At 39.2% G+C, this 15857-nt stretch overlaps 1 protein-coding gene across 1 annotated transcript in view; it reads left to right on the forward strand.

Moving 5' to 3' along the window:
- LOC126458858 (UPF0602 protein C4orf47 homolog) overlaps nucleotides 1–14408 on the forward strand; it is a 166734-nt gene extending 152326 nt beyond the window's left edge. The window contains exon 9 of the mRNA XM_050095821.1: nucleotides 14023–14408. Coding sequence (XP_049951778.1) covers nucleotides 14023–14247 — 225 coding nt within the window. The 3' untranslated portion in view covers nucleotides 14248–14408. The remainder of the gene's footprint in view (nucleotides 1–14022) is intronic.
- Nucleotides 14409–15857: the final 1449 nt, after the last annotated feature.

Genomic DNA, 15857 nt, shown 5'->3' on the forward strand with positions numbered 1-15857 from the left:
AGTGTGGCAGAGGCTGTTTTAGGAGCTCAGCTATACAGTCTCCCCCACAAGAAGCCATAAAGACTCCAGTAGTTAAACATAACATAGTGCATTATATAGCACCACCCAAGGTCCGCCAGTATCAAGACATGTCCACAGATTATCCCCAGAGTGATTAGTGGAGACAAAAGCAATATTTGAGGAAATAGTCCAGGCTGGAATAAGTAGAAAGTCTGACAGTTTTTGAGTGTCCCCTCTCCACCTGGTACACAAGAAAGACAGCTCATGGCATCCCTATGGTGACTATGACTGATTGAACACGAGAACAATCCTGGATAAGTACCCATACAAAACATTCAAGAGTTTACCTACGCTCTAGCAGGTGTGAAAGTATTCTCAGTACTGGATTGTCATAAGGCATACAATCAGATTCCTGTGGCTTCGACTGACATGCCAAAGATGGCAGCAATCACATCCTTTGGGCTATTCTAATTTCTGTTTATGCCATTTGGATACAAAATTGTGGTCCAATCCTGGCAAAGATTCATTGAAGATGTGCTCCAGGGATTGCCTTTCTGTTATGCAGATCTGGATGATATTTTGGTAGTCTCAGAGGATATGCAATCACATGATAGACATGTTCAGGAGGTACAACAGAGGCTTGACAAATATGGAGTAGTGTTAAATGAGTGCAAATGCATCATCGGCAAGAGTCAATTAACTTTTCTTGGCTATATAGTCTCTGCCGGAGAAGATCAACGTGTTGCGCAGCCTACCCAAACCTACAGACTACAAACAGCTTAGGCATTATCTCAGTATGGTAAGTTTTACCGGTGTCATTTAACAATCAGTGCTGAAACACAGGCCCTGCTTATGAATGCCCTGGCTGGCAAGATTACTACAGGAAAGAAAAAGCTGCAATGGACACCAGAAATGACCAAAATGTTTGTCGACTTACAAAGAAGCTTAGAGGAGGCAGTGTTGCTCACACGCCCCATACCTGGAGCACCATTGAGTATTGTTGTAGACGTCAACCAGGTCACAGTTGGTGCAGTCTTGTAACAACAAGTCGATGGACATTGGCTACCTTTGCAACTCTGACAGACAAAATGGAGTGCATATGACAGAGAGTTTATAGCAACATATGAAAGTGTCAAACATTTCCGCCCATATATTGAAGCCAGGCCAGTAACAGTTTTCACTGATCATAGACCTATAATGTCAGCTTTCAGTAACATTAGCGATAAGTGCTCACTGTGGCAGTTCCGGTACATAGAGTTTGTCGGTCAATTCACCGCGGGTATAAGGCACATCAGAGATGCAGAGAATCTGGTTGCAGATTACTTCAATCATGTTTGCAGTGTGACCAGCACAATAAACTATGAAGAACTCACGACATTGCAGGAAGTGGATCTGGATCCACAGAAGCTATTGACGGGTCACACGAAAGGGTTACACTTACAGCCGATACTCATGCCAGGAAGAAGGCTTATATTATGGTGTGATATATCAAGAAAGAAGTCATGCCCGTACATTCCACAACAATTTCGTAAGGTGGCATTTGACAGTGTTCATGGCCTGGCACACCCAGGGGCAAGTGCCATGATCAAGTTACTGACAGCATGTTTCGTCTGGCCATCAACAAAAAATGATGCCAGGGAATGGGCTCACACATGCCTACAGTGCCAGCACTGCAAAGTAGGACAGCATGTTCATGAGGAAATTGGGAATTTCACAGTATCATCAGCAAGATTTGCCCATGTCCATCTGGACTTAGTGGGTCCACTCCCAGTTTTGGATGGCTATAAATACTTGTTAACAATGGTAGACAAATACACGAGATGGATGGAGGCCTTTCCAATCACTGACGTAGTGGCAGAAATGGTGGCAAAGGCGTTTGTCTCTCAATGGCTGGAACGCTTTGGGTGCCCTCTTCATATCACAACAGCTCATGGTCGCCATTTCAAGTCTAGTCTGTTCAACGAGCTAGCTAATTTATGTTGGTTCCAGCACTACCATACAACAAGCTACCATCCAGCAAGCAGTAATATGGTGGAGAGGTGGCACCGGACATTGAAGGCATCTCTCATGTGTCATCAAAGAAGCTGGACAGAAGCCATGCCATTGGTTCTCCTTGGATTACGGACCGCATATGAGATGGACATTAGTGTCTCAGTGGTGGAATTGGTGTATGGGGAATCATTGAGAATCCCTGCAGATTATGTATCTGCCGCCAGTTGACCAATGCCAACAAACCTCTCATCACTGATACATGAAATCCGTCAGCATGTTGAAAAAACGAGAAGCCCTATAGTATCTAGACATGGTGAGTGATAAGTTTTCGTGCATAAGGCATTGGCAGACTGTACACATGTCATGCTCCTCACAGATTCAGTCAGAGCGCCACTACAGCCTCCATATACTGGACCTTATCGAATAGTACGATGCAACACACATACTATGGACATCTCACAGAACAACAAAACTATTAGAGTGCCCACAGAAAAGGTAAAACCACCATGAGTATTACCAGAACTGGATTATGATGACACTGAATAGGATGGGAAGGACCAAAGTTTGGAACTCACTATGCATGATATGTCAGAAGAACCCATGCCAAGAGGACATGGAACCACAATGCAACAGCCCACGCTGGCTCCCTCATCCTTGCAGCAACAAGTCGTCCATACGAGAGTGGGGAGACAAGTCAATTTTAACCCTTTTAGTGCCAAATACGATCTGATCGTGATCCAGATTTTCGGCGAAAAATGCCAGTAACGATCTGATCGTGATGCCTTTCTCATTCATTTTTTCCGCGCTTGAAGGCAAAGTTGTTAGTATTTCCTAGCGAATGAGAAAGGCATCACGATCAGATCGTTACCGGCATTTTTCGCCGAAAATCTGGATCACGATTAGATCGTATTTGGCACTAAAAGGGTTAAGTATCCATTTATCCTGGATGCTCCGCACTTTAAGGGGGGGGGGGGGGGGGCTGTGTGGAAACATGGTGGGAGTTTCCATTGATGCGTGCTTTGTTTACTCCATGCAAGTGCAGCAAACATTAGATTTAAGCGTTTACTCTTTGACTGTTAGTTCAGTTAGTTTTCTTTTCTTAGTTGGAAAAATAAAGTATTTTGTTCAAAGCTGTATGTGGGTTTAATTTGTTGCTTACATGCTCTTTGGCTTTTGAACTTCATCACTTTTATAAAAAAAAACTTTAATTGTTTGATATATTCTTTGTAATATAATGCAACATAATGAGTACAATCATGCCTCTTCATGTAGAACATGGGAGGCTTTTAATGAGGCTGCATTTGATTGTGGTATGCAAGGGCAGCTGCAGATCACAGGCAGACATTTGAGGGTAGCTAACATTACTGCACTTACAGTTATTATAAAATTTGTGCCACACCGAACTGTAAGTTATGTAATGTCAGTATAACACTATTTGATGATTTCAGAAAGCCACATTTTATTTTAGTACTGTCACCACCACTCATCGTAACAAACCTAATGACATGTGTCTACAGCTATGTTCTTGTTGTTAGTGTAGCTCTCCCTTGATCACTGGGTTAAGAGCTCAATTCCCAGCTAGTTTGAATTTTGTCAATTTGAGCCTGGGTGGGTGCGTTGTCCATATCATCATTTTATTATCATCATGAATGTGCAAATCACCAAAGTGGCATCAAATAAAAAGACTTGCACAAGTTGGCCAAACATCCTGAACTGGGTCTTCAAGCCAGTAAAACCAAACACACATTTCTTTTCATTTTACTCATATGCAAGCACAACTATGAGTAACAGCTACAATGCAGTGCTTATACAATTCTCAAAATGTTTAATCCTTTCTTCCATACTAATACAGTAGAACACCAGTATTGCAAACTAATTGGGGGTGTTATCTGTTTGAATTTGGAAATGCATTGAATATATACAAATACAGTTACTATATAGGATTACCAGCCACAAGGAAATGTAGCCTAGTGATGTGAGACAGTGGCAATGTAGCGGTAGCGACATGAGGAAGTGGCAAAGTTGTGTATACCATGCACAGTACTCTACAACAAGAGAATAACATAGCTAACTGCATGTAGTTGTGTTGCTACCTAGTTCAGGGTAATTGTTGAGGGTCCTTGGATATTGAGAAGATGATAGACTTGTCCATTATATAGTTTATTGTAATGGTTCACATTGGTACACCGTGTTACATGTTAGCTTACACCCACAAGTAAAAAATGGGAATGACTGGGAACAGCATGTAGGGACAAAGATGTAAAACACAGTGAACGATACATGTACAGGGTGGCGCACGAAATGTGTTACCATTTTGTTTTTGAATATAAACTTTATTGTCAATGCAATCTGAAAGGAACATATACTACAATGAAGAGCCATCGATGGAGATTTGTTCTAACTCAGCACATGCTCAATATGTCCACCAATTCGTTTCCTAACTTCCTTCAAACAAACACTGAAGTTAATGATTACCCTACGGCACGAGTCTTCCGTAATTTCACTGCAAGCTTGAAGAATAAGTCTTCTGAGCTCCATTAAATCACGTGGACAATTCAGGAAAATTTTTTCCTTTAGGTACCCCCAAAGAAAAAAGTCACATGGATTGCGGTCAGGACTATTGGGGGGCCAATTTTGTCCGTTATTGAAGAGACCTGGAAACCTGAGTGAAATGATCCGCATGTCGAAATGCTTGTGTAAAAACTCCAACACAGTGTTTGCAGTATGTGGCCTTGCTCCATCTTGCATAAACCACTGCGTGTTGAAGGGCAAGGCAGTAGCAAGAAGCTGTGGAATGAAGCTATTGCGAAGCACGCTCAAATAACGCTCGCTGTTCACAGTTTCTTCAAAGAAAAAGGGTCCAATAAGTCCGTGACTGGAAATTGCTGCCCATGCTGTAATCCTCGGAGCATAATGTTGTCGTTTGTGAAGCACTTGTGGGTTTTAAGTGGCCCAAAAGTGTACATTTTGTTTGTTAACCACACTGTCTAAATGAAAATGCGCCTCGTCTGAAAACCAACCGTCGTTGAGAGTTTCTTCCCTATCCTCTGCCCACTGAGCAAACAGTAGTCTCTGCTGCTTATGTTCTTCAGTGAGCTTCTGTGCACAGGTCATCTTGTGTGGGTACATATGGAGGTCTCTTTTAAGAATGCATTGAATGGAGCATCTGGATATTCCCAGTTGCACTGCTGCCTTTCTACACGATTTCCCATGTCTTCTCTGTACAGCAACTCATACCGCTTCAATATTCTCTGGCGAACAAACATGCTTAGGCCGAGGTCGCTTCGCTTCCAATACTGTTCCTTCCTGTACAAATTTATTGTACAACCTGTGGATAGTCTTCTTGCAAGGGACCCATCGTGTGTTAAACTGTTGTCAAAAATGCCTCTGAGTCACAACAAGGCTTTTCGTTTCATGAAAAAGTAACACAATTTCCAATCGTTGCTGTGTCATCAGTCCTCCATTGTTCCTCCATTGTCAGCCACTGCTGCTTACTAGTCTCCTAGCGGCAGTATCATGAATTACACATCATTTTGTAACTCATTTGTTTTTCCAAGCTCTGCTGGTACTGTTGTAGAGATCCCAGTGGGATATCTAATGTGCTTCGTAAATTGTGAAAGAAACAATTGGTAACACATTTCGTGTGCCACCCTGTACATAGTTAACCACATATCAATATCATTTAAATAGGTTTGACCAGCTTAACACCCAAACTTCAAAACATTTAAATGATGTTCTTAAAAAATACCTAGACCCATACAGTCCAAAAAAATGATAATGTTTTTCTTTTTTTCAATACCTTTGTCATTATGTCAGCAGGCATATCAGCTGTTTGTAAGTAAACAGTTTTTACAATTTTATTGGGCACAGCTTCCCTTATAAACTGATGTCAAACATCAATGTGCTTCGACCTTTTATGATTGGAAGTATCTACAGATAAGTTCAGTGCACTCTGATTATCATTGAATAATGTGACATACTTATTATGGCTTATCAGTTCATGTAACAAGTTCCTTAAATAAATAACCCCCCACAAGCTTCTGAAAGAGCCATATATTCAGCTTCTGTGCTAGAAAGAGCAGGTTTTTTGCTTAGCGCTCTGCCATGACACTACAGACCCACATAGTTTGAAAATAAAACCAGTGTATTATTTTCTGTCTAAAGGACAATTGGTTCAATCTGCATCTACATAAACAGATAATTCTGAATCTCCTTTCCTAAACTTTAGACCATAATTCTTAGTTTCCTTCAGTTATTTCAAAATTCACTTAGCATATATCCAATGTTTTACAGTTTAAGAATTATTGAACTGGCTTAAGTAGCTCACACTGAAAGAGATGTCAGGTCTTGTAAGTACTGATAAATACATTAAGCTACCAATTAGGGCTTGATAAGGTATATCACTAGTTTTAGTTTCTTTTTCATTTAGAAAATAAAGCTTTGTTTCAACAGAAGTCTTTACAGTTTTACAATTTATCATGTTGAACGTTTTCAATAACTGATCAATATAGTTCTCTTGACTTAAAGCTAATACTCCAATAGCTTTATCATATTTGATTTCCATCTCCCAAACAGCTTTTAGCCAGTCCTAAATCCTTTACTTTGAACTCTGAACTTAACTTATGTTTCAAACATTCAGTCTCACTTGAGTCATTTGAAAAAATATAGAAGTTATCCACATATAAAGCTACCATAGTAACTAAGCAGTAATGTTTTGTAAACAAGGAAGGTTCTAAATCAGATCTTTTGTAACCTAGACAGCTTAAGACATCATGTACTCTCTCATTCCATACTCTGGATAATTGTTTTAAACCATACATAACCCTTTTTAACTTCAAAACCTTTCTTTTATCATTATATAGATTTAATCCTTCAGGTTGTTGAAGAAAATATCCTCTTTGAGAAAACCATTTAAAAAAGCAGTTATAACATCAAGATGTACAATGTTCAAATCTAGTTCAATGGATAAAGCCATTAGAAGTCTAAGTGTTGAATGCCTTACCACAGGAGAAAAAGACACATTATAATCAACTCCAGTTATCTGAGCGAATCCTTTTGCCACTAGTCTGGCGTGATGCTGTACTTCACCATCACTGTTGATTTTTTTCTTAAACACCCACTTACACTGCACAACACTTGCACTTTGTGGTACGTTTACTATTTCCCAGGCATTTCTTTTCTTCAAATGCCTGTATCTCTTCATTTATTGCACATTTCCATTCTTCTGCATCAGATCTGCACGGTTGTTGGATCCTCGAGCTGATCTGAAGTTCCAGCAGAAAAATAAACCTTGTAATCATCAAATCTTCTATTTGGTTTGGGCTGCCTTTGTGATCTTCTGACATTTTTCACTATATCTTCTTGCATAACACATTTTATATCATCAGTTGCCTACTTTTGGCCCTAAAAGCACTACTAGTCGTGGTGACCTCTTCTTCCATGCCAAGAAGCTTACTTTTGATCGTGTCCATTGTGATTGGAATTCCTGAGTGCTCAATTTCCATTATCATGGGAGAATATTTTTCCGGCAATCCTGCTAGCAGTACTGAACCAATCCATTCATCATTAATAGCAAAACCTGTTCCACATAATTTCTGACCATTATCTACTATCTGGTCCACATAGATCATTATTGAATCACATTTCTCTAGACATGTTGATATCAGTGTTCTCAATAAATTTATTCTTCTTGCAAAACTAGAGTCATCAAACACTGACTTCAGTTTCTTCCACAAGTCCACTTTCGTATTTGCTTCTCTTGTGTGCACATTTAAAGATGGATCAATCATAAGAATTATCTTCGCTTTGCCCTTCGAATCTTCTGACGAAACTACTTCTGAGACACACTTCACTAATCCATTGAGAATAAGCACATTTTCAATAGCAAACACCCAATCTCTGTAGTTCTCGCGTCCTTTTAGATTTGGCACATTAATTAGATAATTCATCGCCATATTTTCCACCTCAAACGATTCTTCTTTGTGACAGCAGTACACTGGATTTTGAATCACAACACGTGAGTTTTAATCAGCGATTCCTGATACTTTTAACAATCGTTTATCTGTGTATCTGGACCCTTAACCTGTTGAGGTTCCATGGATATTGAGAACACGATAAACTTGTGCACATTATGTAACTTATTGTAATGGTTCTCATTGGTACACTTCGCTACATGTTAGCTTACACACATGCAAGTAAATGAACTCGGAACGACTGGGAACAGCATGTAGGGACAAAGATGTAAAACACAGTCAAAGATACATATACATAGTTAACCACATATCAATATCATTTAAATAGGTTTGACCAGCTTAACAGTAATTAAAGCACAGTTTGTCTGGCAACTGTTAATGGATTTTTAATGGATATTCTATATACAGTATACAGAACAAATTCGGAAGACATATACAATGCCGTGGTCATGCTTTTTGTTCATAAATTAATACTCTATATATAAAACATACACAATGTCAAGCAAACAAAAACATAGTTCCTGCTTGGTACATTAAAAGAAAAAGTGAAAGTGCTTAAGCAGTTTGACACTGGTGAAAGTGTTACCAAATTGGCTACTGTATTTTATGTTGGGAGAGCCACAATCAGTTACTGGGGAAAAAAGGGGGTGGGAAATTAGAAGCTTCTGTAATAGAACTAGTGAAAAAACTCCACCATGCCATCATATGAAAAAAACTGACAAAGCAATTTTCTTATAGTTTACTCAGGAAATTTAAAAGTTGTACTCTTTGGCAGTACACTGATTCAAATAAAGGCTTTGCAACTGAACAAACTTATGAATGGTGATCCAGCATTTATTGTCAGCAATGGTCGGTTAGTGGGATGGAAGAAGAGACACAGGATATTTGTGGGAGTAGAGGTGACAAAGGTGTGACATGTATGCTTAACTCCAGGAGGCCCAGAGCAGTTGCAATTGAACCTGATCCAAATATCACTTGTTACCTGGTTAAACATACTGTGAGCTAAGATACCACAGCACTCATAGGGATGGAGTGGTATCAGGGGAGGAAAGGGATGGCATGTTATCGTAACTCTGGAATGCACAGAGAGATTTCAACCAAATATGGTCTAGGAACAAAAATGTTGAGGTAAGACACCACTAGCACCTTGTTTGGGGTTTGGGGGGAGGGGGAAGTGGTGACATGTAAGCAGTTCTGAAATGACTGGAGAAAAACGTTTTATGAATATGGCTTAAAATCTGGAAAAAACCACTGGGAATTGGGACAGGGTAGATAAGACACCCTTACCACCACTTGGAATGAGAATGTGGTTGACAAGGTGTTGACATGTTAAAATAATTGGAAATAATTTATGTTAATGTCAAATATATAATTTTTTTTGTTACTAGGTCACATTTGCTGTCTTTTCATCTCCAGAAGTTTGGATGGAATATGATGTGTGGAGGAACTGGTTGACATATAACTGGTTGAATTTGATGAATATTGGTATCATACTCATGGTATTTTGGTTTTCTGGGTAATCGCTGGTATCAAATAAGTTACATTTGTGAAGTCTCCTATACAATTTCAGTCATAACAACTAATTTAAGTAACATGCAGTCAATGAAGGAAGGAAAGAAGAAACAATGCTAATAGCCTAGCATCTTTCTCACATCAAGATGATAGAGATGGAGCACTACTATTGTTAGGAGAGGGGAGGGGCCATGGTCTTGTTGTAGGAGCGATTTGCCTAAAGTGTTGTAGGTAAATCATGGAAAACACCTGTCCTGAAGTTGCAGACAATCCTCCCACCACCTCTTAGAACCAACTACAAAGCAACACCCCCTCATTGCCCAGTATCATCCTGGGCTGGAACAACTGAACTATATCCTTTGTCAGAGGATTGTATCTCATCATGCCTTGAAATGATGGATATCCTACCCAAGATCCTTCCAAACCTTGCCAAAGTGGTGTTACATTGCCCACATAATCTACACAACATCCTAGTCCATCCTTACGCCACTCTTGCTCCCAACCCCTTTCCTCAGGGAATCACATTCCTGTGGAAGACTAAGGTACAAGACCTGCCCAGTCCATCCTCCCAGCACTTACTACTCTAGTCCTGTTGCTGGCTTATTGTATCCCATCAGAGGCAGAGCTACCTCTGAAATCATTCATATCACATGCCATCTCTGCTGCAGACACTGCACAGCTTTTTACATCACTATGGTTACCAACCAGCTGTCCACCAGCAAGGATGGCCGCCACCAAACAGGTGCCAAGAACAAAGTCAACTACATGGCTGCACAATATGCAGCTGAGTATAACAGGCTCAGTTTCAACGGCTGCTTCAAAAACTGTGTGATCTGAATCCTTCACTCCACCATCAGCTTCTCTGAACTATGCAGGTGGGAGTTATCCTTGCAACACATCCTTAACTCCTTCAACTGTCCTGGCCTCAATCTCCAGTAACCCACTAGTGCCACACCCTTTACCCAACAATTTCACCTTCCTCTGCCCTCCCGCACCCTGCCAATTCACATCCCCAAGTCACCCACAGCATGTGCCACTGTACAACAGGCCTGACAACTGTATTCTGCATGCCTAACACATGCACCTGCCATCTCTGCCTAGCTGGCAAACCAGCTGCCTCCCTCTGAGCCACTGACCTTCCCCCTTCCCCCCACTCCTCACTCCTCACACTGTCTCTTGCCTCTCTTTCCCCCCATCCATCTCTCCTGACACAACCCCTGCACCAACCTAATCCACCTGTCGAAATGGAGCAATGTAACACTGCTCGTCCGGCCAGTGCCATGTAGAAGCATAGGTGTGTGTGTGTGTGTGTGTGTGTGTGTGTGTGTGTGTGTGTGTGTGTGTGTGTGTGTGTGCGCGTGCGCGTGCGTGTGTGTGTTTGTGAGCTCAAATTGTTCCTGTTGATGACCCAATGCTTCTGTTTTTTTTTGAGTGGTCTCTTTTATTCTAGAGTATTTGTATTCTACTGGAATATACCTTCAAAATCAAATTACTTTACTTTTATTTTCTGTATTATATATTATTCCGTTATTGATTGATATTTTTGCAGCAAGCATTACCCTTCTGTAAATGCTTTTGTGTCTAGAAACTGTGAGTTAAAGTAGTATTATTGTAATGAACTGTGAGGTTAAAGTGTCGTGGAGAATATTCTGACATCCATAGTTATTCATCTGTTTTCCATAGCTGCTGTTATTGAAGGGGTTACTTATATATATATTTTTTTTCAATTTAAATAATTTGTAGAAGTTAGAGAACTTGGCATTGTTTTTTTTATATACTTCATCCAAAGTTTGATTTGCCAATGCCCTAGAAAAAAACATTAGCTTTACTATGTGACAGTTATAATCAGAGAGACCAAGACCTTATATAAATATTTTACATTTTTCCCTATCAAAATCTGTAAGCCCATGGTCTCAGACTGATGCTGATCTTTCATGTATCAGTGTATAATCAGTTTTTACCATTTGTGCCACACAATAAGTGTTCAAAAACATTTAGGAAGTTGTTACACGTTTTGCCCTGAATATCTATGCTAATATTCATGTCTCCACATATTATTATGATAGTTTTTGGGGTTCATACACTTTCCAGGACTTAAGTTAATTTGTAGTAGAAAAAAAGTGTCCAGATTACCATTAAGTTGATGGATCACAAACAGAATGATTAACTTCTTATGAATGTCTAGCTTTGTTAGTTCAGAATCTGCCAATTCAAAATGTTTATCTACACTAATTGTGATCATATCTTCACTAGCTTGAAAATGTGCAACACATCTGATATATGTGGAAGAAAGTGTTCCAAATATGTGACAATCAGAGTGGGAGGGTCTTTGTCTGCTAGTGGTGACATTTATAAGGAATGAGTTCATACAGGACAGTTGACACATCAGTAAACAGCAAACTACCTTCATTTTGGAAAGATAGGGTACATCATGTTATTATTGTGATGCCAATCGACAAGTTTGTTCTTGCTTTTGTTCCTTGCTTGTTCATCCATGAAATAACATGCTACCAGCTTGAAATTGGTCAGTTGCTTGTGTTTCATTGCAAGACAGAAGGTGACGGCATGGCATGCCACAGAAAGGAAGAAATTCTACAGTTTTCTTCTCTATTCTCTCCACATGTAACATGATCACCGGAGAACCCCTAGGCCTTTTTTTTTTTTTCCCGTTGCACTACATTCCTATATAAATCTCTTGTATCTACTTTTTGAAATAAGTCTTCAACACACATGATCTTTTAATTTTCTTCATTTATTCATAAAAAGCTGTGACTATACTGTCAGACTGCTTCAGAACAACTCACTGTTAATAACTCATTCAAATTACTGCTTTGGCCTGACTCTGCCCCTCCTATACTTCTGACACTACAAGTTCAGGAATAAATCAGAAGTTGTAGCACAACTGAATGGGAAAATGAAAAAGCTTCCTGTACCCAGTTCACACAGATCTGCAGCTTGAAGTAATTGGTGTGGAATGGCCCAAGGAATGTAAAACAGTCGCGATTTCTCAAGAATTTCCATCAGGGCCAATTTCCTCTGTTATATAATTCTGCACACTTATCCCCACTCTATTCCCTGTGATGGTGGAGGGAGTACAGTACTCATTTCTCACTGGTCTGCATTCACCACACTTGTGGAGCACGTTTGCTGTAAACTCCTGGAATAGATGAACCAAATATACAAGGTGGTCCATTGATCGTGACCGGGCCAAACATCTCACAAAATAAGCGTCAAATGAAAAAACTACGAAGAATGAAACTTGTCTAGCTTGAAGGAGGAAACCAGATGGTACTATGGTTGGCCCACTAGATGGTGCTGCCATAGGTCAAACGGATATCAACTGCGTTTTTTAAAATAGGAACCCCCATTTTTTATTACATGTTTGTGTAGTAAGTAAATAAATCTGAAAGTTTTAGTTGGACCACTTTTTTCGATTTGTGATAGATGGTGCTGTAATAGTCACAAACATATGGCTCACAATTTTAGATGAACAGTTGGTAACAGGTAGGTGTTTTAAATTAAAATACAGAACGTAGGTATATTTGAACATTTTATTTCGTTTGTTCCAATGTGATACATGTACCTTTGTGAACTTATCATTGGCCCGGTCACTATCAATGGACCACCCTTATTACATTAATAAACAGCAAAATAATAATATGAAAGTTTGTAAACCTTCACAGTTGATTCAGTGTCTCATGATACTCCAATATTCTCTTATTACCTCATTGCATAAACACATAGTTCATGACAGTGTGAAATAAAAGTCTTGAGCTATGTGATCTCTCACTAATCCTATCTAGTCAGACTTCACAACTAATATTTTCACATACACTTGTTGTTCTGACTTATTTTCTCCTCCATCTTTGAAGAGTATCAATTAGGAACCTGCTCAGGCCCTTGCTCATGAGCAGAACTGGTTCTTCATCAGTGCTGTGATTTATCTGTTGCTCATGTAACTATCGCTTCTGACAATACTTTATGTGCAAGAAAATTTGCAAGATGTACAGTGGTATGATTCCTTGCTAAATCACAGTATATTAATCTCTGTTTAGAAACAGACAAGAGTCTGCTACTAATGAAAGCTGTATATTGTCCAAACTAACCTTACAATTGCTGATTAATTTTCTGTGCTCACAATATTTCTGTGGATATTGATAGATGCTTCCAGCCTACAGAAAGTAAGACATTGTGTGTTGCTTGTCCTGTGATTGGTCATTTATTACTTTCACCAACATCTTTCTGTTGATGTAGTAAGATACTGTTTCTAAAACTGTGTACACTTACTTTCCCTGTCAGTTGCATTGTGCACATTAAGACACCCCATCTCTTTTTTGTCAATAAATTTAAAAAAAATACAAGTAATAAATGAAAAGCTACAGGATTAATCCTACAGAACTTGCACAACGCTGTGCTTTTCATTTATTGTTACACTGTTGTACCAACAAGTGTTGGAAGCATCAGCTAACATAAACTTACATCTATTTCTTTTTTTGTGCATAATATTATTTTTATTTTGTGGATTGATACATTTTGTGTTTCCCAGGATGGTGGTTGCAAAGCTGGCACCTTTGGCAAATATCCTGCTCATTCAGAGGATAAGTATTTCCCTCCAATAGAGTCTGTACCAAGAACGATGTCTTCAAATGTATTTTATCCACAAATGAACATCAGGAGCATGCAGACGAGATCTATTGTCAATTATAATGTAGACTTTGGTGTAAATGCTGAGAACTGGAGGAAGTGTGGCCTTATTGTGTACACACAATAAACTGTAATTGATTATAAACTAAAACAGCTGATCATTATTGCTCTTATTGCAGGTAAGCACTTCTATACAGGGTGTTACAGAATGACATTTAAAAATTTGGGAGGTTGTAGAGAAAGACAGTTTGAGTCTTTCGTACAAGGAACCTGTGGCCAGAAATGAGAAATTTAGTTTGGACAGCAATCACTGGGCTGTTGAAAATGCATGCAATACATGTATGAGAAGTTGACAGACATGATTATCAGTGAATATTTGGGCTGCAATTTTTGGGGATCATCTTACTGCACCACATACCTTACTTACCAGATCATTTGAATGACACGTGTTATTTGAACTTTCTGGATAATCCCATGCCTGAACTTCTCGAGGATGTTCCTTTGGAACTGTGCAGTAGCTTGTGGTTCCAGAATGTTGGTGCTGCAGCACAGTCAGGCTAGGTCTCATCTCACAGACTACTTCAGACAGAGAGTAATAGGAAGGGAGGCTCAAGCCCTTGGCCTGTGTGCTCCCCTGACTTCACCCCTTTTGACTTATTCATCTACAGTTATGAGTATATCGAGCACATCTTTTCAGCATTTGATGCCATCAGAGGGGACTGCAGAATCTTATAGAAAATCAGACTAAAATGGTTCATTGTTGTACATTAAGTAATGAAGTTGATGATTGCCACGCTGAACATTTACTCTACAGTAGAGAAGCCACATTTCAGTTAACAGTATTTGTTTTTACTCTTCTAATCAATAGAAGTTTTTCAAAATACATTGGTGCATTTATCCTACAAGATGCATAATAGTATAGACACTTTATTTCACATTTCCCACTATTGGTCCCTTATAAATTGTGTAACAACCTATATACTGAATGCAGTCCGTTTGAACTTATTTCCAGTCTAGTGAAATAAATGACAAGAATAAAAATAAACTCATTAGTGTAAGCTTAAATAAATTTGGTTGAGACAGTAAATATAATCCCAAGCTAATAGTTGTAGGATCTAGCCCTTGAGAAGAACATTGTAACCCTAATGCAATATGGTTAAATGCCATGAAGCCGGGTGCAGCTGCTGCTGTTTTCTCATGCACAGTATTATGTGACCACTGGTAGCCACATATCCCACATTCTTTGGATGGTGAGTTTGTAAAGCGAGTGTAGGTCACAAGGAACTTGTTAACATGTCAAGACAAATTGCAATAACTAACCATTTTTGAACACAGTATAAATAATTTTATTTTGTTGCATCCTCACAGAAAACATAGCTCAATATTAACAAAAAGGAAGAGTGCCAGTGGAAATGTGACGGCTGAAGTTGACAACATTAAGGTTGCCTACTTTGGCTGCTTCCACTCATTGATGTCATATGCTATCATATTCTGGGGGAACCAACCACTTGCAAAAAAAAGTTTTCACCGTCCAAAAAAAAAGCAATCAGAATAATGTGTGGGGTTCATCAAAGACACTCTTGCAGACATTCTTTTCGAAAGATAGGTATCCTAACAACTGCCTCACAGTATATTTTTTCCTTGCTGACCTTTGTGTGCAAAAATTATTCTATCTACCAAGACAACACCAAATTCCATGGTTATAACACCAGAAACAAAAACAATCTACATTTCGAA

This window comes from Schistocerca serialis, chromosome 1 (assembly GCF_023864345.2).
Source record: "Schistocerca serialis cubense isolate TAMUIC-IGC-003099 chromosome 1, iqSchSeri2.2, whole genome shotgun sequence".
NCBI lineage: Eukaryota > Metazoa > Arthropoda > Insecta > Orthoptera > Acrididae > Schistocerca > Schistocerca serialis.